Source organism: Oncorhynchus tshawytscha, linkage group LG16 (assembly GCF_018296145.1).
Source record: "Oncorhynchus tshawytscha isolate Ot180627B linkage group LG16, Otsh_v2.0, whole genome shotgun sequence".
In the NCBI taxonomy this organism is placed as follows: Eukaryota; Metazoa; Chordata; class Actinopteri; order Salmoniformes; family Salmonidae; genus Oncorhynchus; species Oncorhynchus tshawytscha.
In genome coordinates this window covers 11,912,790-11,932,086 of record NC_056444.1, presented here as the reverse complement: position 1 = coordinate 11,932,086, position 19,297 = coordinate 11,912,790, and the positions used below count along the sequence as shown (strand labels likewise).

Genomic DNA, 19,297 nt, shown 5'->3' with positions numbered 1-19,297 from the left:
TTATATTTGTTGAAATTGTTGTTTTTTCTTCATCAATCTACACACAAAACCCCATAACAACGAAGCAAAAACAGGTTTTTAGACATGTTTACAAATGTATAAGAAAAAATCCCGGAAATATCACATTTACATCAGTATTCAGACCCTTTACTCAGTACTTTGTTGAAGCCCCTTTGGCAGCGATTACAGCCTTGAGTCTTCTTGGGTATGACGCTACAAGCTTGGCACACCTGTATTTGGGGAGTTTCTCCCATTCTTCTCTGCAGATCCTCTCAATCTCTGTCAGGTTGGAAGGGGAATGTCGCTGCACAGCTATTTTCAGGTCTCTCCAGAGATGTTAGATCGGGTTCAAGTCAGTGCTCTGGCTGAGCCACTCAGTGCTCAAATAAATGCTTCACAGAGTACAAGTAACAGACACATCTCAACATCAACTGTTCAGAGGAGACTGCGTGAATCAGGCCTTCATGGTCGAATTGCTGCAAAGAAACCACTACTAAAGGACACCAATAAGAAGAAGAGACTTGCTTTGGCAAAGAAATCACCCGACCTCAACCCAATATGACCAGGGGCACCCCCTATTGACTTGGCCTGGGTGGGGGGTGCTCACTACCCAGTCATGGAGCCCTTCCACCCCCTTAAAGGCATTAAAAAACATTTGACATAGTTTGGGACGAGTTAGAACGCAGAGTGAAGGAAAAGCAGCCAACAAGTGCTCAGCATATGTGGGAATTCCTTCAAGACTTTTGGAAAAGCATTCCAAGTGAAGCTGGTTGAGAGAATACAACATGATTCCATGTGTTATTTCATAGTTTTGATGTCTTCATGATTATTTTGCAATGTAGAAAATAGTAAAAAATAAGTAAGTAGATGTGTCCAAACTTTTGACTGGTACTGTACTTAATAACAGTTTACATGGGGAACCGATACGTGAAACTCAAGTACAATACATTAATACTAGTCTCAACCATTTAACTAATAGTTTATTGTATTATTTGTTCATCTTCTAACTTTAACATCTCCAGGTGTGCTAACGGTTACCATGGCAACCCGACGGTGGCAGGCCAGGAGTGCGTGGTGTGTGAGTGTAACGGTAACGTGGACCCCTGGGAGCCGGGCCACTGTGACACCAGCAGCGGTATGTGTCTGAAGTGTCACAGCCACACCAGCGGAGACCAGTGTGAGAGGTGTGAGGACGGCTACTACGGTGACGCCATCACCGCCAAGAACTGCCAGGGTACGAGAGCCATGGTGGTGGTGGTGGTGATGAGGAAGATGAGGATGATTATTGTCCATTTGGTGGATTCTTCCACAGATCCCCACAAAGTTATATTTACACAACAAGCAACATCCCTTGCCACCATGTACTGAACATACTAGTTAACAGAGATACCAGCATCTATCTAACTGTAGTCTATGATATGTACTGAACTACATCACAGAATGACACAGTGAGAATAGACAGGAAATAGACACTTTTGCACGTTTCTGAGTAGCAGTTAGCAAGTCAGAGGAATGTTGAGTGAAGGACGTGGCCAACCAACCACAGAGGAAATCTCAACTTTGACCAACATCTGCTTCCCCCTGTTATGTCTGTTATGGTCTGTTATGGGTCAGGAACCATATTCATCTCAGGGTAGCAGTGCTGATCTGGGATCAGGTCCCACCTTATCCATGTAATCTCATTCATTATGATCTAAAAGGTAAGACTGATCCTAGATCATCACTCCCTTTCTGAGACACATTGTGAATACAGACCCAGACATGTTACCCCAGGCATTGTGATGTCAAAGGTCAAGCTAAATCCTTGTTTGAATATATATGGCATGGGGCCTGGCCTCTCAGGGCAGCTTATGAACAGCTTATGAAGTCTTATAACCATCACATGAAGTTGTATAATCCCCTTAGCCTTTGGGTATGGTAATACTGCAGGCTTTTCCTTCCCAGACCTGGTTTTGTGACAATGTCTGCGTTCCACAAACATGGTCCAAAACATGGTCCAAAATATTATGATGTATGTGCAATTTTACTTCAGATGTGTGTGTTTCATTCTCATGAAAGACAGCTGTAGAATAGCTCTTTATAATGGATAGAGTGACATCTAGGGGAACATCGCAATACTGCAAGGCTTGCATACCTTCACCCGTTCAGCCTCATTTCACTAAACTTGCTAAAATGTCTGCATATTGTTTATACTGAAAAACAAACAGTATTCTATCACCATGATGGATCTTTGAGAACTGTGTGAACTCTCACCTCACCGGTATTCTTTTCAACACAAAGAGCATGAGTCCTGGTGTTATTAACATGTAACATGTAACATGTATGTTACGACTATGTTTCACGACCCATTTCTCCACTGCGTGTAGCTTGTGCTTGCCATGACAAAGGGTCGTACTCGGGAGTGTGTGACCTGCTCACTGGACAGTGTACCTGCAAACCCAACGTGGTGGGAGAGAAGTGTGACCAGTGTCAGGTATGTAGATTGTATAGCATTCTCTGTGCTCACGCACCAAAGGGCCAAGAGTTTTTCTGGCTATATGGTCGAGTCACGTGGCCTGTCCCTTCGACCCTCCTAGTCTATTTTCCCTGCAATTCCTCCCAACTCTCCACTCACACACCTCTACATGGAATGAGTATTTGGAATTTGGAAGCAGATACTAAGTTACTAACCCTTACCCAGCTCAGTCCATTGGAACGCTTAGTTATCAGTGGGTGTCCAAGGTCTCCCGCTTATCTCCTTCTCCTTGTGTCCTTCTTCCCACACCCGCCTTCCAATAGAGCCCAGCTGGTCGGAAGGCAGTCCAATGTTTTGGATATATTCATTAACAGGGTCAGCTTATCTATCGCCTCCCTGTTAGAGAGAGGGGGGACAGAGACATATTTTGTAGATTGTTTTTAGGGCAGTAGCGGGGCTTATTTGCTCGAGGTGGGGGGAGGGGAGCTCTTTGGCTGGGCAGGGGCTGTTCAAATGTAACCAAAACACATGGATTTAAAACATCTAGAGATGCTTATCTTTAGAAAACCGTAGAGAAATCTTGGACTTCCATCTCTCTCTCTCAATTCATTTTGCATTCCAATTGGGGCTATAGATATTGATAAATGGAGATGGAAGAGGGTTAGCAGTTTCTCTTCAATCCCAGAATCAGGAATGGCTGCTCTGGCTGTGGTAAATTCTGACCCAAGGCCTGGCTGTCTGGTTCCTGGTTCTCCATTGGGTCCAACTTGGACTGAGAGTTGACCGTTTTGACAGAGAGGACTGATGGAGACAGATGAGTAATGTAACAAGAGATAGGATGTACTTCCTGCCTGTTCATGTTTGGTGACAGTGAGAGTCCCTGATTGATAGTGACGATGTCATTGGACATGTAGAAGTGCTGCTTCTAACGTCGCTTGGCCTCAGGCTACATGCTCTCTATCAAGGAAACAGACTCACAGTAATTTGCACATTTTATGTCTGGATATACTAGTTTTGATGTTTTACAGCTTAATAAAATTTGAATGAAAGATTAAGAGTGTTCTCAGAATTATGCTGCTTAGTTGATGAAATTTACTAAGAATTCATGTTTTCGTCTGTGTTTTCCAGGTGGGCTTCCACGGTCTTCTCAGCGGACAGGGGTGCAGAGAATGTGACTGTATCCAGTCAGGATCTGTGTCCGTGGCCTGTGAGGAAGATGGGAGGTGCCAATGCATCCCAGGGGTGGCGGGGGACAAGTGTGACCGCTGTCATCACAGTTACTTTAACTACCAGGGCAGTGGCTGTACACGTAAGGCCACAAACATTACCCAAACTTTACCAGACAAGTACATCGGAGTTTCATTCTGATCTGAACTGACCATAATGCTCTCTCCACCCACCCACCAATCCTCTCTCTCTCTCTCTCTCTCTCTCTCTTTTGCCATCTCTCTCTCTCCATCTCTCTCTCTTTCTTTCGTTCCCCCTCTCAATCTCTCTCTCCATCTCTCTCTCTCTCTACCCGCCCCATCAGAGTGTGAGTGTGCCCACACCCATGGCAACTGTAACGTGACGACAGGCGAGTGTATCTGTCCTCCCCACACCAGAGGAGAGATGTGTGATCTGTGTGAGGAAGGTCACTGGGGTCACGACACTGTGACAGGCTGTAAGGTAAAACCTACCTCTCCAACTGGAAATGTAGAAGCCTTTATAAGGCCTACATATACCTTTTTAATGCCTACATAGATGCTTCATAAGTTATAACTGTAACAAGCTAATTCATGTAACATAAAAGGTGTTTATTAAAGCTCATCTTTGCCCCTTTGTTCCTAGTCATGTAACTGCAGTGAGATGGGCAGCTATGCCACCCAGTGTGGCATCACAAATGGGCAGTGCCAGTGCCGCTCTGATTTCGCTGGGCAGAACTGTGACCGCTGTGTCATGGGCTACAGGGGCTACCCAGAATGCACGGTGTGCAACTGCAACATCAACGGCACCAGAGAGGAGTTCTGTGATGAGGCACTGGGCGTGTGCAGCTGTGAGGCCCCAGGGAACTGTGTGTGCAAGGTACTTCAACTGTTGGTGAAATTAGTTGAGTGAACAGGTCATATGATGGAATATCATATCCGTTATGGCCTATGATAGTGTTGTGTTTTATTGTGTCCGTACTAAGTATGTTGTCTATTTTAATTCATTGGTCTCTGGTTTCCAGGACAATGTGGTTGGAGGTGGCTGCGATGAGTGTAAGAAGGGAACCTTGGGCCTATCTGTTTCTAACCCGGCCGGCTGCAGCCCCTGCTTCTGTTTCGGGGTCTCCTCAGACTGTGAGGAGCTGGGTGGGATGGTCCGGGTGCCGGTGAGTACAATCCACTTATCCAAACCCTCATCATCCTGGGGTCTGTTCAGTGAGTTGAAACATTCAGAACGCTGACGATAAAAATGTGCTGAATAGACCCACTGGGTACAAACGTCAGTTCAACGTCTAGTTTGGTTGAGTTTTCAACTAATGTGAATTCAACGTGAAATCAACAAAAACGTAAACATGTCATTGAATTTAGGTTAAGATTTGGGTGAAAAATAGGACATGCCCTTACGTTGATGACTTTTTGCAAATCTAATCAGTTTTCCATGTTGATTCTACGGCATCACATCGATTTTTTGGGTTGAAATAATGCAGGAACAATGTTGATTCAACCAGTTTTTTGCCCAGTGGGGAGCGATCACTACACTGTTTGCCCTGACAGATGAATATGTCTGTTTGACACAGTGCATTTTCCACCTGAATGTTTTATGACGTTGAACCCTCTGGATTTTTATTTTCCATTGTCGAAACATTTTAAAACGTGTGCCTGCTACTGAATATTACCCTGGTTTCCTGTTTTAGTCCCGCCCATCTGCTTCCTCTTCAGATGGGTGGCTATGCTAACAGGATTGAGAAACTGTCTGACATTGTCTGAAGGTGTTGAGGGGGCTTCATTCCGCCACGTCTATATGAAATTATGGCACATTTTTTGAAACAAAATACGTTTTATTCTTTCTAGTCGCTGTCTGGGATTGCAATACCTATGTTTGGTGATACTCTTATATTCTTTATACAACCATACTGTATCATAACTTGGCTTCTATTTGTCTGGTTTATCTCAGAATCATTTTCTCTGTCTTGTTTATAACCTTGTTAGCCAAGAAACAACCTGCATATCAAATCTAACAGTGGATCGTGCTTAGAGCCTGGAGTTTTTCTGAAAAATGCGTTATTACCAGGAAGATATCATCTATTTCTGAGTTGAAAGCTATTTGGTCAGGTGTAAACAGATGATGATTTGGCTCAGGGGCGGCAGGTAGCCTAGTGGTTAGAGCGTTGGTGCCAGTAACCGAAAGGTTGCTAGAACAAATCCCCGAGCTGACAAGGTAACAATCTGTCATTCTGCCCCTGAACAAGGCAGTTAACCCACTGTTCCTAGGCTGTCATTGTAAATAAGAATTTGTTCTTAACTGACTTGCCTAGTTAAATAAATCAAAATGATAATTCTCCAGCTGTATACTATCTCATCTGTCTGGATGAAGAACAATATCTGTATCCTCATGACTCGCTCAATGCTCCTAATTAGCTTAATTTTAATTGGACACAATAGAGAGGAAATGAAATGCCTAGAAAGATACCCAATAGGATGCCCATCTGTTGTGGCGGCGGCCGCTTAGTGATGCCACGTACGGTGCCCGCTGCTCGCAGCCCGGTTCAAGGACACACGTGCCCTGTGTAGCATCCCCGGCCCCCTCAGACAGAGGAATCTGAAAGACCACAGATGTAGCTAGCCAGGTAATCTATTTCCTGGTCATAATTAGCGATAAGAGATGGCACAGCTGCGCTGGCTGTAAATCAGTGGAGGCTGCTGAGGGGAGGTTGGCTCATAACAATGGATGGAACGGAGCGAATGGAATGGAATGGCATTGAACACATAGAAACCATGTTTGATGTATTTGATACCATTCCATCAACCTCCTGTGCTGTAGACCTCATCACCTGATGGAGGACAGTAGGAGAAGCAAATATGTGTGTGTGTGTGTGTGTGTGTGTGTGTGTGTGTGTGTGTGTGTGTGTGTGTGTGTGTGTGTGTGTGTGTGTGTGTGTGTGTGTGTGTTTGTCTATGCACGTACTCATGTGTTTGTGTGTACCTATCTGCATATAGATCACACTGGGTTCTGACCCAGAGCTGCTGCGTGTGGTCAGTCAGAGTGACCTCCAGGGCAGTGTAGTGGGGGTCTACTACCGGAACCCAGACATGCTGCTAGACACTAGGGACATGGAGACCCCCAGCCTGGCTGGACCCTACTACTGGAGGCTGCCTAAACACTACCAGGGAAACAAGGTGCACTACACCTCACATCACTGTTACCTCATGAAGTGACTACAGTGCCTTCCACTAATATTGGCACCCTTGATAAATATAAGCAAAATGGGCTGTGAAGAAAATTTATTTTCTGTTTATCCTGTTGCTCTTTCATTCAAAATATTCACAAATATCAAACGTTTAATTTAAGTAAAATGATTGGGGGAAAAAGTGAAATAAATATTTTTCTCCGAAACATGTGCCACAATTATTGGCACAGCTAGAAATTCTCAGGAGTAAAATCTAACTGAAGTACATTCCCATTTATATGTTACAGTTTTAAGTTCACCTGAGTGATTAGGAACACTTAGGTGGTAAGCCATGACTTCCTGTTTCACTAGGGTATAAATATGAGGTGACACACAGACCAAGTTCCCATAATCATCCATCACTATGGGAAAGACCCGAGAGAATACAGTAATGATGTGAGACAAAAGGTTGTTGAGCTGCACAAATCAGGAAATGCCAATAAGAAAATAGCTCAATTGTTGAAAATGCCCATTTCCACTATCAGGGCAATAATGAAGTTTAAAGCAACTGGAGATGTTAACAATGGGCCTGGAAGAGAACGTGTGTCTATATTTACCCCACGCACAGTGAGGAGGATGGTCCCAATGGACAAAACATATCCAAGGATCACAGCTGAAGAAATGCAGATGTTAGTTGTGTTTTGGGGTCAGAAAGTCTCCAAACTATGATCAGACATCACCTACGTAACCACAAGTTGTTTGGGAGGGTTGCCATAAAAAAGCCTTCGCTGTCATCAAACTCAAGCGCCTACAGTTTGCCAAACGTTACTGGAGCTTTCAATGGGACCAGGTTCTATGGTGAGATGAGACCAAAATAGAGCGTTTTGGAGGTGGGTTTGGCATAGACAGAAAAGATAGATATGCAGAAAAGTACCTCGTCCCCACTGTGAAGTATGGTGGTGGATCTTTGATGTTGTGGGGCTGTTTTTCTTCCAACGGTCCTGGACAACTTGTTAGGATACATGTTATCGTGGACTATCATCAAGTACCAGCAGATATTAAATCAAAACTAGACTGCCTCTGCTAGGAAGCTTAAACTGGGCTGTGGTTGCATCTTCCAGCAGGACAATGATCCAAAGCACACCTCAAAATCAACACAAAAATAGTTCACTGACCACAGAATCCAGGTTTTACCATGGCCATCCCAGTCCCCTGACCTGAACCCCATAGAAAACCTGTGGGATGAGCTGAAGAGGAGAGTCCACAAGTGTGGACCTGGGAATCTGAAGGATCTGGAGAGATTCTGTATGGAGGAATGGTCTCAGATCCCTTGCCATGTGTTCTCCAACCTCATTATGCATTATAGGAGATAACTCAGAGCTGTTATCTTGGCAAAGGGAGGTTGCACAAAGTATTGTTTGAAGGGGTGCCAATTGTGGCACACATATATTTGAGAAAAATATTTGTTTTATGCTCATTATTTTTTATTTTTTTTATTATTATTTCACTTTAATTAAAGGTTAGATTTTTGTGAATATTTTGAATGAAAGACCAAGAAGATAAACAATAAAGACATTTTGTTTACAGACCGTTTTGCTCATATTTACCAAGGGTCAGACCTGGATTCCAATGGTATTTGTTTTCTTTCAAATTGCTGCAGTTGACTGAGCTTGCCTGGTGCAATAGAACCAATGGAATAATCACACAAGTACAAACCCTTTCCATTTGGTACATATAATATCTAAAATATATGCATCCTTTCTCTTTCTAGTTGTTGTCGTATGGAGGGAAGCTATCCTACGTGGTGGCGTTCTATGCTATGGACGGGGCCGGCCTGGCCAACTACGAGCCTCAGGTCCTGATGAGGGGGGGTCATCTGGGGAAGCAGGTCATCTACATAGACATGCCTGCCCCTGACAACGGGGTAACAACCCGTCAGGACGTCCCACTGACTGAGGTAAAAAGGAGACCAGGAGACCTAAAACTGGAGTAGTCTGACTATCTGGAGTTCGAACCCACAAGGCCTACATGCTAAAATAAAGCTAAAGCCTACAAATCCTACTAATAATTTAATATAATTAGAAAACATTATATATTATAATATAACTAATATAATGCTTTGATTTCTCTTGAGCAGCACAAGTGGAAGTATTTCAACTCTGTGTCAGAGAAAGCTGTGAGTCACTCTGACTTCATGGCAGTCCTGAGCCACATCGAGTACATCACCATCAAGGCATCGTATGGTACAGGGCTACAGCAGAGCAGGTTAGAACACACACACACACGCATTCACACACACACACGCACACACACACAAGCATTTCGCTACACTCGCATTAACATCTGCTAACCATGTGTATGTGACAAATAAATTTGATTTGATTTCGATTTGACACACACACACACATACACACACACACACACTCATACACACACATTCATACACACACACACATTCATACACACACACATTCATACACACACTCACACACACACACACACACACACACATACATATACACACACACACATACATACTATTTTTGTGTCAGCACTATAACATGACTATCATATCAATATTGTATTTGTCTTTCGTTAGAATATCCAATATCACTATGGATACGGCCCTAGAGGCGGAGCAAGGGTTGGAGGATATGGAGTTGGCGAGTCTGATCGAGATCTGTGAATGTCCAGCTGGCTACGCCGGACTGTCCTGCCAGGTCAGACTGCTTTGAGACAGTTTTTCCACATCTCTCTTGGGGTTGTACAATCGTCTGTGATTTGACAGACATCTTATCTTCTTATCCACAATTTCTTCCCTCAACACCAGTCTTTCTTCCCTCAACACCAGTCTTTCTTCCCTCAACACCAGTCTTTCTTCCCTCAACACCAGTCTTTCTTCCCTCAACACCAGTCTTTCTTCCCTCAACACCAGTCTTTCTTCCCTCAACACCAGTCTTTCTTCCCTCAACACCAGTCTTTCTTCCCTCAACACCAGTCTTTCTTCCCTCAACACCAGTCTTTCTTCCCTCAACACTAGTCTTTCTTCCCTCAACACCAGTCTTTCTTCCCTCAACACCAGTCTTTCTTCCCTCAACACCAGTCTTTCTTCCCTCAACACCAGTCTTTCTTCCCTCAACACTAGTCTTTCTTCCCTCAACACCAGTCTTTCTTCCCTCAACACCAGTCTTTCTTCCCTCAACACCAATCTTTCTTCCATTGTAGCGATAGCATGTAATTTCCATATACACTATTTCCAGGTCGCAGTTGTAAATGAGAACTTGTTCTCAACTGGCCTACCTGGTTAAATAAAGATAAAATAAAAAATATACAAAAGCATGTGGACACCCCTTCAAATGAGTGAATTCGGTTGTAGAGTTGGCAGTAGAATGGCCTTACTGAAGAACTCGGTGACTTTCAGTTCGTCAAATTTATGCCCCGCTAGAGCTGCCTCGGTCAACTGGAAGTGCTGTTATTGTGAAGTGGAAACATCTAGGAGCAACAATGGTCTCACAAGCTCACAGAACGGGACCGCCGAGTGCTGAAGCGCGTAGCTTCAGCACCCTTGGTTGCAACAATCACTAATGAGTTCCACATTGCCTCTTGAAGCAACATCAGCACAATAACTTTTTTGGGGGGAGCTTCATGAAACGGGTTTCCATGGCTGAGCAGCCACACACAAGCCTAAGATCACCATGCACAATGCCAAGTGTTGGCTGGAGTGGTGTAAAGCTGGCCGCCATTGAACTCTGGAGCAGTGGAAACATGTTCTCTGGAGTGAGGAATCACACTTCACCATCTGGCAGTCCGACGGACGAATCTGGGTTTGGCGGATGCCAGGAGAACTCTACCTGCCCCAATGCATAGTGCCAACTGTAAAGTTTGGTGGATGAGGTATAATGGTCTGGGGCTGTTTTTCATGCTTCGGGTTAGGCCCCTTAGTTCCAGTGAAGGGAAATCTTAATGCTACAGCATACAATGACAATCTAGACTATTATGTTTTTCCAACTTTGTGGCAACAGTTTCAACATGACAATACTCCATGCACAAAGCGAGGTCCTGACCTCAACCCCATCGAACACCTTTGGGATGAATGGAAACGCTAGCCAGGCCTACCTCACTAATGCTCTTGTGGCTGAATGGAAACAAGTCCACGCAGCAATGTTCCACCATCTAGTGGAAAGCCTTCCCAGAAGAGTGGAGGCTGTTAGAGCAGCAGAGGGGGGACCAACTCCATATTAATGTCCATGATTTTGGAATGAGATGTTCGACAAGCAGGTATCCACATACTTTTGGCCATGTTGTGCATGTTCTGTATTGTGGTGTTGTCCATTGCTGCTAACTTGTGTTGTGTGTAGGAGTGTGCCCCGGGCTACTACCGCCAACCAGTGACTGAGCTGAACAAGCGGGGGAAGAGACCCCTGATCCAGCCGTGTGTGCCCTGCCGTTGTAACAACCACAGCCAGGCCTGTGACCTGGACACGGGAGAATGTCTGGGCTGTCAACACAACACAGCAGGGGAGCACTGTAGCGTGTGTTCCTCGGGGTACTATGGCGACGTGAAAGGCTCCGTCAGGGACTGCTCGCTGTGTGCCTGCCCCCTCAAAGAGAACAGGTACCTGTCTCACTCTCCTCTCAGCCACACCTGTTCTGATAAGTGAGGTGTTCTTGAGTTTAAATGTCTCATTCCACACATAGTGTATTTTAAAGAGATTGATACACACATATTGATTACACACTATTGTAAAGAGCACATATTAAATCTCATAAGTAAATGTGTTTTCCTTAGAATGCTGAAGCTAATTTGGTCTACAGTGGAGTTCAAGCAGGATTCAGTGAGTGTCCTCTGATAATAGAGGTCTTAGCCAGCAGGGGGCAGTGAGGAGATATTGTAGTCTGCATAACACTGTCTGACATAGTGGGTGTATTGTTGTGTGTCAGCTTCAGTCCTACCTGTGCTCTAGAGGGAGTGGTGGGAGACTTCCGCTGCAACGCCTGCAAGCCCGGCTATGAGGGGCGCTACTGTGAGAGGTAAGAGAGAGTACTACAGTGTCGCCTGTTGGATGTCAAGTGTGTCAAAATCAAATCAAATCAAATTTTATTTGTCACATACACATGGTTAGCAGATGTTAATGCGAGTGTAGCGAAATGCTTGTGCTTCTAGTTCCGACAATGCAGTAATAACGAGCAAGTAATCTAACTAACAATTCCACAAAAAAACTACTGTCTTATACACAGTGTAAGGGGATAAAGAATATGTACATAAGGATATATGAATGAGTGATGGTACAGAGCAGCATAGGCAAGATACAGTAGATGATATCGAGTACAGTATATACATATGAGATAAGTATGTAAACCAAGTGGCATAGTTAAAGTGGCTAGTGATACATGTATTACATAAGGATGCAGTCGATGATATAGAGTACAGTATCAACGTATGCATATGAGATGAACAATGTAGGGTAAGTAACATTATATAAGGTAGCATTGTTTAAAGTGGCTAGTGATATATTTACATCATTTCCCATCAATTCCCATGATTAAAGTGGCTGGAGTAGAGTCAGTGTCATTGACAGTGTGTTGGCAGTAGCCACTCAATGTTAGTGGTGGCTGTTTAACAGTCTGATGGCCTTGAGATAGAAGCTGTTTTTCAGTCTCTCGGTCCCAGCTTTGATGCACCTGTACTGACCTCGCCTTCTGGATGACAGCGGGGTGAACAGGCAGTGGCTCGGGTGGTTGATGTCCTTGATGATCTTTATGGCCTTCCTGTAGCATCGGGTGGTGTAGGTGTCCTGGAGGGCAGGTAGTTTGCCCCGGTGATGCGTTGTGCAGACCTCACTACCCTCTGGAGAGCCTTACGGTTGAGGGCGGTGCAGTTGCCATACCAGGTGGTGATACAGCCCGCCAGGATGCTCTCGATTGTGCATCTGTAGAAGTTTGTGAGTGCTTTTGGTGACAAGCCGAATTTCTTCAGCCTCCTGAGGTTGAAGAGGCGCTGCTGCGCCTTCCTCACGATGCTGTCTGTGTGAGTGGACCAATTCAGTTTGTCTGTGATGTGTATGCCGAGGAACTTAAAACTTGCTACCCTCTCCACTACTGTTCCATCGATGTAGATGGGGGGTGTTCCCTCTGCTGTTTCCTGAAGTCCACAATCATCTCCTTAGTTTTGTTGACGTTGAGTGTGAGGTTATTTTCCTGACACCACACTCCGAGGGCCCTCACCTCCTCCCTGTAGGCCGTCTCGTCGTTGTTGGTAATCAAGCCTACCACTGTTGTGTCGTCCGCAAACTTGATGATTGAGTTGGAGGCATGCATGGCCACGCAGTCGTGGGTGAACAGGGAGTACAGGAGGGGGCTCAGAACGCACCCTTGTGGGGCCCCAGTGTTGAGGATCAGCGGGGAGGAGATGTTGTTGCCTACCCTCACCACCTGGGGGCGGCCCGTCAGGAAGTCCAGTACCCAGTTGCACAGGGCGGGGTCGAGACCCAGGGTTGGAGCTTGGAGGGTACTATGGTGTTGAATGCCGAGCTGTAGTCGATGAACAGCATTCTCACATAGGTATTCCTCTTGTCCAGATGGGTTAGGGCAGTGTGCAGTGTGGTTGAGATTGCATCGTCTGTGGACCTATTTGGGCGGTAAGCAAATTGGAGTGGGTCAAGGGTGTCAGGTAGGGTGGAGGTGATATGGTCCTTGACTAGTCTCTCAAAGCACTTCATGATGACGGATGTGAGTGCTACGGGGCGGTAGTCGTTTAGCTCAGTTACCTTAGCTTTCTTGGCTTTCTTTCTTAGCTTTCTTAGCTTTCTTGGGAACAGGAACAATGGTGGCCCTCTTGAAGCATGTGGGAACAGCAGACTGGTATAGGGATTGATTGAATATGTCCGTAAACACACCGGCCAGCTGGTCTGCGCATGCTCTGAGGGCGCGGCTGGGGCTGCAGTGAAGGAGAGACCGCATGTTTCCGTTGCAGGCCGTGTCAGTGGCACTGTATTGTCCTCAAAGCGGGCAAAAAAGTTATTTAGTCTGCCTGGGAGCAAGACATCCTGGTCCGTGACTGGGCTGGGTTTCTTCCTGTAGTCCGTGATTGACTGTAGACCCTGCCACATACCTCTTGTGTCTGAGCCGTTGAATTGAGATTCTACTTTGTCTCTATACTGACGCTTAGCTTGTTTGATTGCCTTGCAGAGGGAATAGCTGCACTGTTTGTATTCAGTCATGTCACCAGACACCTTGCCCTGATTAAAAGCAGTGGTTCGCGCCTTCAGTTCCACACGAATGCTGCCATCAATCCACGGTTTCTGGTTAGGGAATGTTTTAATCGTTGCTATGGGAACGACATCTTCAACGCACGTTCTAATGAACTCGCACACCGTATCAGCGTATTCGTCAATGTTGTTGTCTGACGCAATACGAAACATCTCCCAGTCCACGTGATGGAAGCAGTCTTGGAGTGTGGAGTCAGCTTGGTCGGACCAGCATTGGACAGACCTCAGCGTGGGAGCTTCTTGTTTTAGTTTCTGTCTGTAGGCAGGGATCAACAAAATGGAGTCATGGTCAGCTTTTCCGAAAGGGGGCGGGGCAGGGCCTTATATGCGTCACGGAAGTTAGAGTAACAATGATCCAGGGTCTTTCCACCCCTGGTTGCGCAATCGATATGCTGATAAAATTTAGGGAGTCTTGTTTTCAGATTAGCCTTGTTAAAATCCCCAGCTACAATGAATGCAGCCTCCGGATAAATCGTTTCCAGTTTGCAGAGAGTTAAATAAAGTTCGTTCAGAGCCATCGATGTGTCTGCTTGGGGGGAGATATATACGGCTGTGATTATAATCGAAGAGAATTCTCTTGGTAGATAATGCGGTCTACATTTGATTGTGAGGAATTCTAAATCAGGTGAACAGAAGGATTTGAGTTCCTGTATGTTTCTTTCATCACACCATGTCACGTTAGCCATAAGGCATACGCCCCCGCCCCTCTTCTTACCAGAAAGATGTTTGTTTCTGTCGGCGCGATGCGTGGAGAAACCCGCTGGCTGCACCGCCATGTTTCCGTGAAGCAGAGAACGTTACAGTCTCTGATGTCCCTCTGGAATGCTACCCTTGCTCGGATTTCATCAACCTTGTTGTCAAGAGACTGGACATTGGCAAGAAGAATGCTAGGGAGTGGTGCACGATGTGCCCGTCTCCTGAGTCTGACCAGAAGACCGCTTCGTTTCCCTCTTTTTCTGAGTCGTTTTTTTTTTTTTGGTCGCTGCATGTGAACCATTCCGTGGCACTGGTTGTAAGGCAGAACACAGGATCCGCATCGCGAAAAACATATTCTTGGTCGTACTGATGGTGAGTTGACGCTGATCTTATATTCAGTAGTTCTTCTCGGCTGTATGTAAAGAAACCTAAGATGACCTGGGGTACTAGTGTAAGAAATAACATGTAAAAAACTGCATAGTTTCCTAGGAACGCGAAGCGAGGCGACCATCTCTGTCGGCGCCGGAAGTACTATGTCATTACATACCATCAATACAACTCTTAAGACAACCATTTTATTCTCTCTCTATGTGTTTATTTCTTTCTCTCTCTCTCTCCCCCCCTCTCTCAGGTGTTCAGTGGGTTACTATGGGAACCCGTCTGGTCCAGGAGGGAGGTGTGAGGCGTGTCAGTGTAGTACTGCAGGTTCTCTCCATCCGGCGTGTGACTCTCTGACGGGCCAGTGTGAATGTAAAGCCGGGGTCAGGGGACGCCTGTGTGACCAGTGCGAGGCGAGACACGTCCTGGATGGGGACCAGTGTGTCTGTGAGTATCCTACTCTTTGATTTGTGCAGGGCTTACCATTATATGGACAGACAGTGCATTCGGAAGATATACAGACCCTTCCCCTTTTTCCACATTTCTTACCTTACAGCCATATTCTAAAATTGATTAAATAAATGTAGCCAGCTGGACATTCACAGATCTCGATCAGACTCGCCAACTCCATATCCTCCAACCCTTGCTCCGCCTCTAGGGCCGTATCCATAGTGATATTGTATATTCTAACGAAAGACAAATACAATATTGATAAATTTCCTCATGAATCTACACACAATACCCCATAATGTCTAAGCAAAAACAGGTTTTTAGAAATGTATAAAAAATAAAACAACCTTATTTACATAAGTATTCAGACCCTTTCTTAGAAGACTCGAAATTGAGCTCAGGTGCTCTGCAGCACTCCACCAATCAGGCCTTTATGGTAGAGTGGCCAGACAGAAGCCGCTCCTCAGTAAAAGGTACAGGACAGCCTGCTTGGAGTTTGCCAAAAGGCACCTGAAGGACTCTCAGACCATGAGAAACAAGATACTCTGGTCTGATGAAACCAAGATTGAACTCTTTGGCCTGAATGCCAAGCGTTACGTCTGGAGGAAACCTGGCACCATCCCTACGGTGAAGCATGGTGGTGGCAGCATCATGCTAATGGGTTGGTTTTCAGCGGCAGGGACTGGGAGACTAGTCAGTATCGAGGGAAAGCTGAACGGAGCAAGGTACAGCGAGATCCTTGATGAAAACCTCAGACTGGGGTGAATGTTCACGTTCCATCAGGACCATTCAACGCAGGAGTGGCTTCGAGTGACCTGTCTATGAGTGGCCCAGCCAGAGCCCGGACTTGAACCCGATCAAACATCTCTAGAGAGACCTCAAAATAGCTGTGCAGCAACACTCCCCATCCAACCTGACAGCACTTGAGACAATCTGCAGAGAAGAATGGGAGAAACTCCCCAAATACAGGTGTGCCAAGCTTGTAGTGTCATACCCAAGAAGACTCAAGGCTGTAATCGCTGTCAAAGGTGCTTCAACAAAGTACTGAGTAAAGGGTCTGAATACTGATGTCAATGTGATATTTATTTTGAATACATTTGAAAACAAATCTAAAAACGTGTTTTTGCTTTGTCATTATGGGGTTTTCTGTGTAGATTGATGAAGTGGGGGAAAAAACAGTTCCATCCATTTTAGAATAAGGCTGTAACATAGCAAAATGTGGAAAATGTCAAGATGTCAAGGGGTCTGAATAATTTTTAATGCACACACACACACACACACACACACACACACACACACACACACACACACACACACACACACACACAAGTAACTGCAACTTTAGAATATGTCCTTGCTCTCCCCCCTCCCCTCAGTGTGTGATGATGAGTGTACCAGGGTGCTCCTGGATGACCTGGATGCAGTAGAGTGTTCCTTCCTGTCTGTCAACCTGACCGGGGTCATCCTGTCACCCTACAGCACACTGGTCAACTTGGAGAACGACACGCAAGAGGTCAAGGTAAAAGAGGAGTCATATTATACCTCTCTGTCCAGTAGGTTTTGAAATCAACTTTTGAATCCCGTCTCCTGCCTTGTCTTAAGTTAACAAGTACTCAGTACACATTCAGTGAGAGAAAGACTGTTGTCAAACACTTATGTCGTCATTTCTCTCCTAGACTCTGATGTCTTCGTATAGGAGCCCAGACTATCACCTGACCAGGGATGAGGAGGACATGACAAACCTCACCCAGGACATAGACGGACTGCTACAGAAGGCTATGGGTGTGTCTGCTGATGGAGAGGAAGTGGCCCGGTCCACAGAGAACAGCGTTACCCAGGGGGCCGAGCTTCTGGAGTACATCAACACCATTCAGACTGCTATACAAGGTGCTGCCATAGGACATCATGCTATATGAAAAGGGTTCCATTGCTAATGGGGTCAAAAATGATCCTTGTTTCCTTGTTGATGCTGCCTACTGTTTTCATTTATGTTTACAAAAGCTGTTAACCTGTAAGCCCTTCCCTCTCTGTGATTGGCTCAGCCCTGGCGGAGCAAGCTGGCCGTCTGAACAGGACAGACAACGTGGAGATGAACGAGGCTAAGAGCAGACGGCTAATGAAGCAGGTGGCGGCCATGTTGGAAACAATCAGAGTGGTCGACTTAGCCCAGGCCAACGCCAGCATCTCTACAGAACTCTGGTTGGTTAGCCGTATATTAGAAGGAGTCTACCCTTTCTGGATTCAGTCCCATACAACCACCAGCTCTCTGCACTCAGAAGTCAACTGTTAATACCACTTAACTGGAAAAGCTCTGTAGGGTCTAAGTAACACTGTTCCTTGTCATACTACAGTGATTGAGTGTACTGGAACACTGCTCTGGGCTCTATTGGTGTAGTCAAGTTGTATTAGGGTGTAGTTACTAGACTATAGTACATGAATGTGTATTGCTGACTAACCCTCCTGTGTGTTATGTGTGTACTATAGTTGAAGTGACTGTAGTGTACTGTATTCTAACCCTCCTGTGTGTTATGTGTGTACTATAGTTGAAGTGACTGTAGTGTACTGTATTCTAACCCTCCTGTGTTATGTGAACTGCAGGGCTGCCGAGGCTCTCCTCCAGAGGGTGCAGAAGCACCTCCAGGAGCCCCAGGGAGTGATAGAGTCCCAGACCCTCAACATCTCCAGCAGTCTGACCCAACACCAACAGCAGCTAGTGGACGCCCAGGCCCTTCTGAACACTGCCAGGGAGAACAACAACCACACACACACCCTGCTGGGCAGCATCAACACCAATCTGCCACAGTACCAGGTCAGGACACTCACATTATTCAAGTACTTTACAAGTAGTACAGTTTGTCATTACTGTTGACATGTGCAGAAAGGCCAAATTATATCTGGTAATTTTTAGTCACATATAAGCATATAAATGTCAAATGTAGGTTGGTGAAGTTAATTTATTTAGAATTTCACTCATTTTCAAACATCTTAGTTATATAGGGGCTATACAGTTTTACAGTAGTAGTATTTATTTTGTGTGTCTGCGTGTGTGCGTGTGTGTGTGTGTGTGTGTGTGTGTGTGTGTGTGTGTGTGTGTGTGTGTGTGTGTGTGTAGGGTCTGAGGCAGAATGTGGGCCGGCTGAACCAGATGGCAGAAACACAACTGGAGGAGACTCAGGACATCCTGGCTGATGCTGTCAATCTGGCAGAGGACATGAGCACCGTCACCTCTGTGAGTCACACCATAACGCCATATTACCACCATGTCCATGTCAAATACATGTGTGCGTCAATAACTTTTATTTGTTGATTTAAACTTTATATTTCAAGGTCAGTAGAGGTCAGTAGCGATTGTACACATTTTTTTAGGAAACCTGGTCAGTGTAAAAAATATATAAATCATTTGGGTACATGTAGTTTAGGCAACAGAATCTGAGTCCATTCTAACTGTTTATTTTGGTTATATGCGACTTGTAAAGCAACTGGAGGGGGCCAAGGAACAGCTGGAGCAGTGGAACCCCATGTTGAGGAAGCATGTGGATGCTCTGGTGATGGAGCTGAGGAAGCAAGAGGCTCTGGAGCTCGTCTACAAGGCTGAGGACCACGCCCAAGAACTGAGCAAGAAGGCCCAGGCTCTGCAGAGGTGTGTGTGTGTGCCGGCGAGCGGCGGGCTGTGTGTGTGTGTGTGTGTGTGTGTGT

The 19,297-nt window shown here is 45.5% G+C and overlaps 1 protein-coding gene across 3 annotated transcripts in view; it reads left to right on the top strand.

Annotated features, from left to right (window-relative positions):
* The window catches only part of LOC112216475 (laminin subunit alpha-1-like), an 81,583-nt gene that overhangs the window by 45,883 nt on the left and 16,403 nt on the right, over positions 1-19,297 (top strand). For all 3 annotated transcript variants that reach the window (XM_042298782.1, XM_042298781.1, XM_042298783.1), the window contains exons 18-36: positions 1,023-1,234; positions 2,367-2,473; positions 3,584-3,764; positions 3,987-4,123; positions 4,286-4,519; positions 4,665-4,808; positions 6,640-6,819; positions 8,581-8,766; positions 8,947-9,074; positions 9,409-9,529; positions 11,168-11,424; positions 11,751-11,840; positions 15,405-15,598; positions 16,978-17,120; positions 17,278-17,488; positions 17,644-17,800; positions 18,200-18,410; positions 18,714-18,830; positions 19,078-19,241. In XM_042298782.1, the coding sequence (XP_042154716.1) occupies positions 1,023-1,234; positions 2,367-2,473; positions 3,584-3,764; positions 3,987-4,123; positions 4,286-4,519; positions 4,665-4,808; positions 6,640-6,819; positions 8,581-8,766; positions 8,947-9,074; positions 9,409-9,529; positions 11,168-11,424; positions 11,751-11,840; positions 15,405-15,598; positions 16,978-17,120; positions 17,278-17,488; positions 17,644-17,800; positions 18,200-18,410; positions 18,714-18,830; positions 19,078-19,241 (3,174 nt within the window). The remainder of the gene's footprint in view (positions 1-1,022; positions 1,235-2,366; positions 2,474-3,583; positions 3,765-3,986; positions 4,124-4,285; positions 4,520-4,664; positions 4,809-6,639; positions 6,820-8,580; positions 8,767-8,946; positions 9,075-9,408; positions 9,530-11,167; positions 11,425-11,750; positions 11,841-15,404; positions 15,599-16,977; positions 17,121-17,277; positions 17,489-17,643; positions 17,801-18,199; positions 18,411-18,713; positions 18,831-19,077; positions 19,242-19,297) is intronic.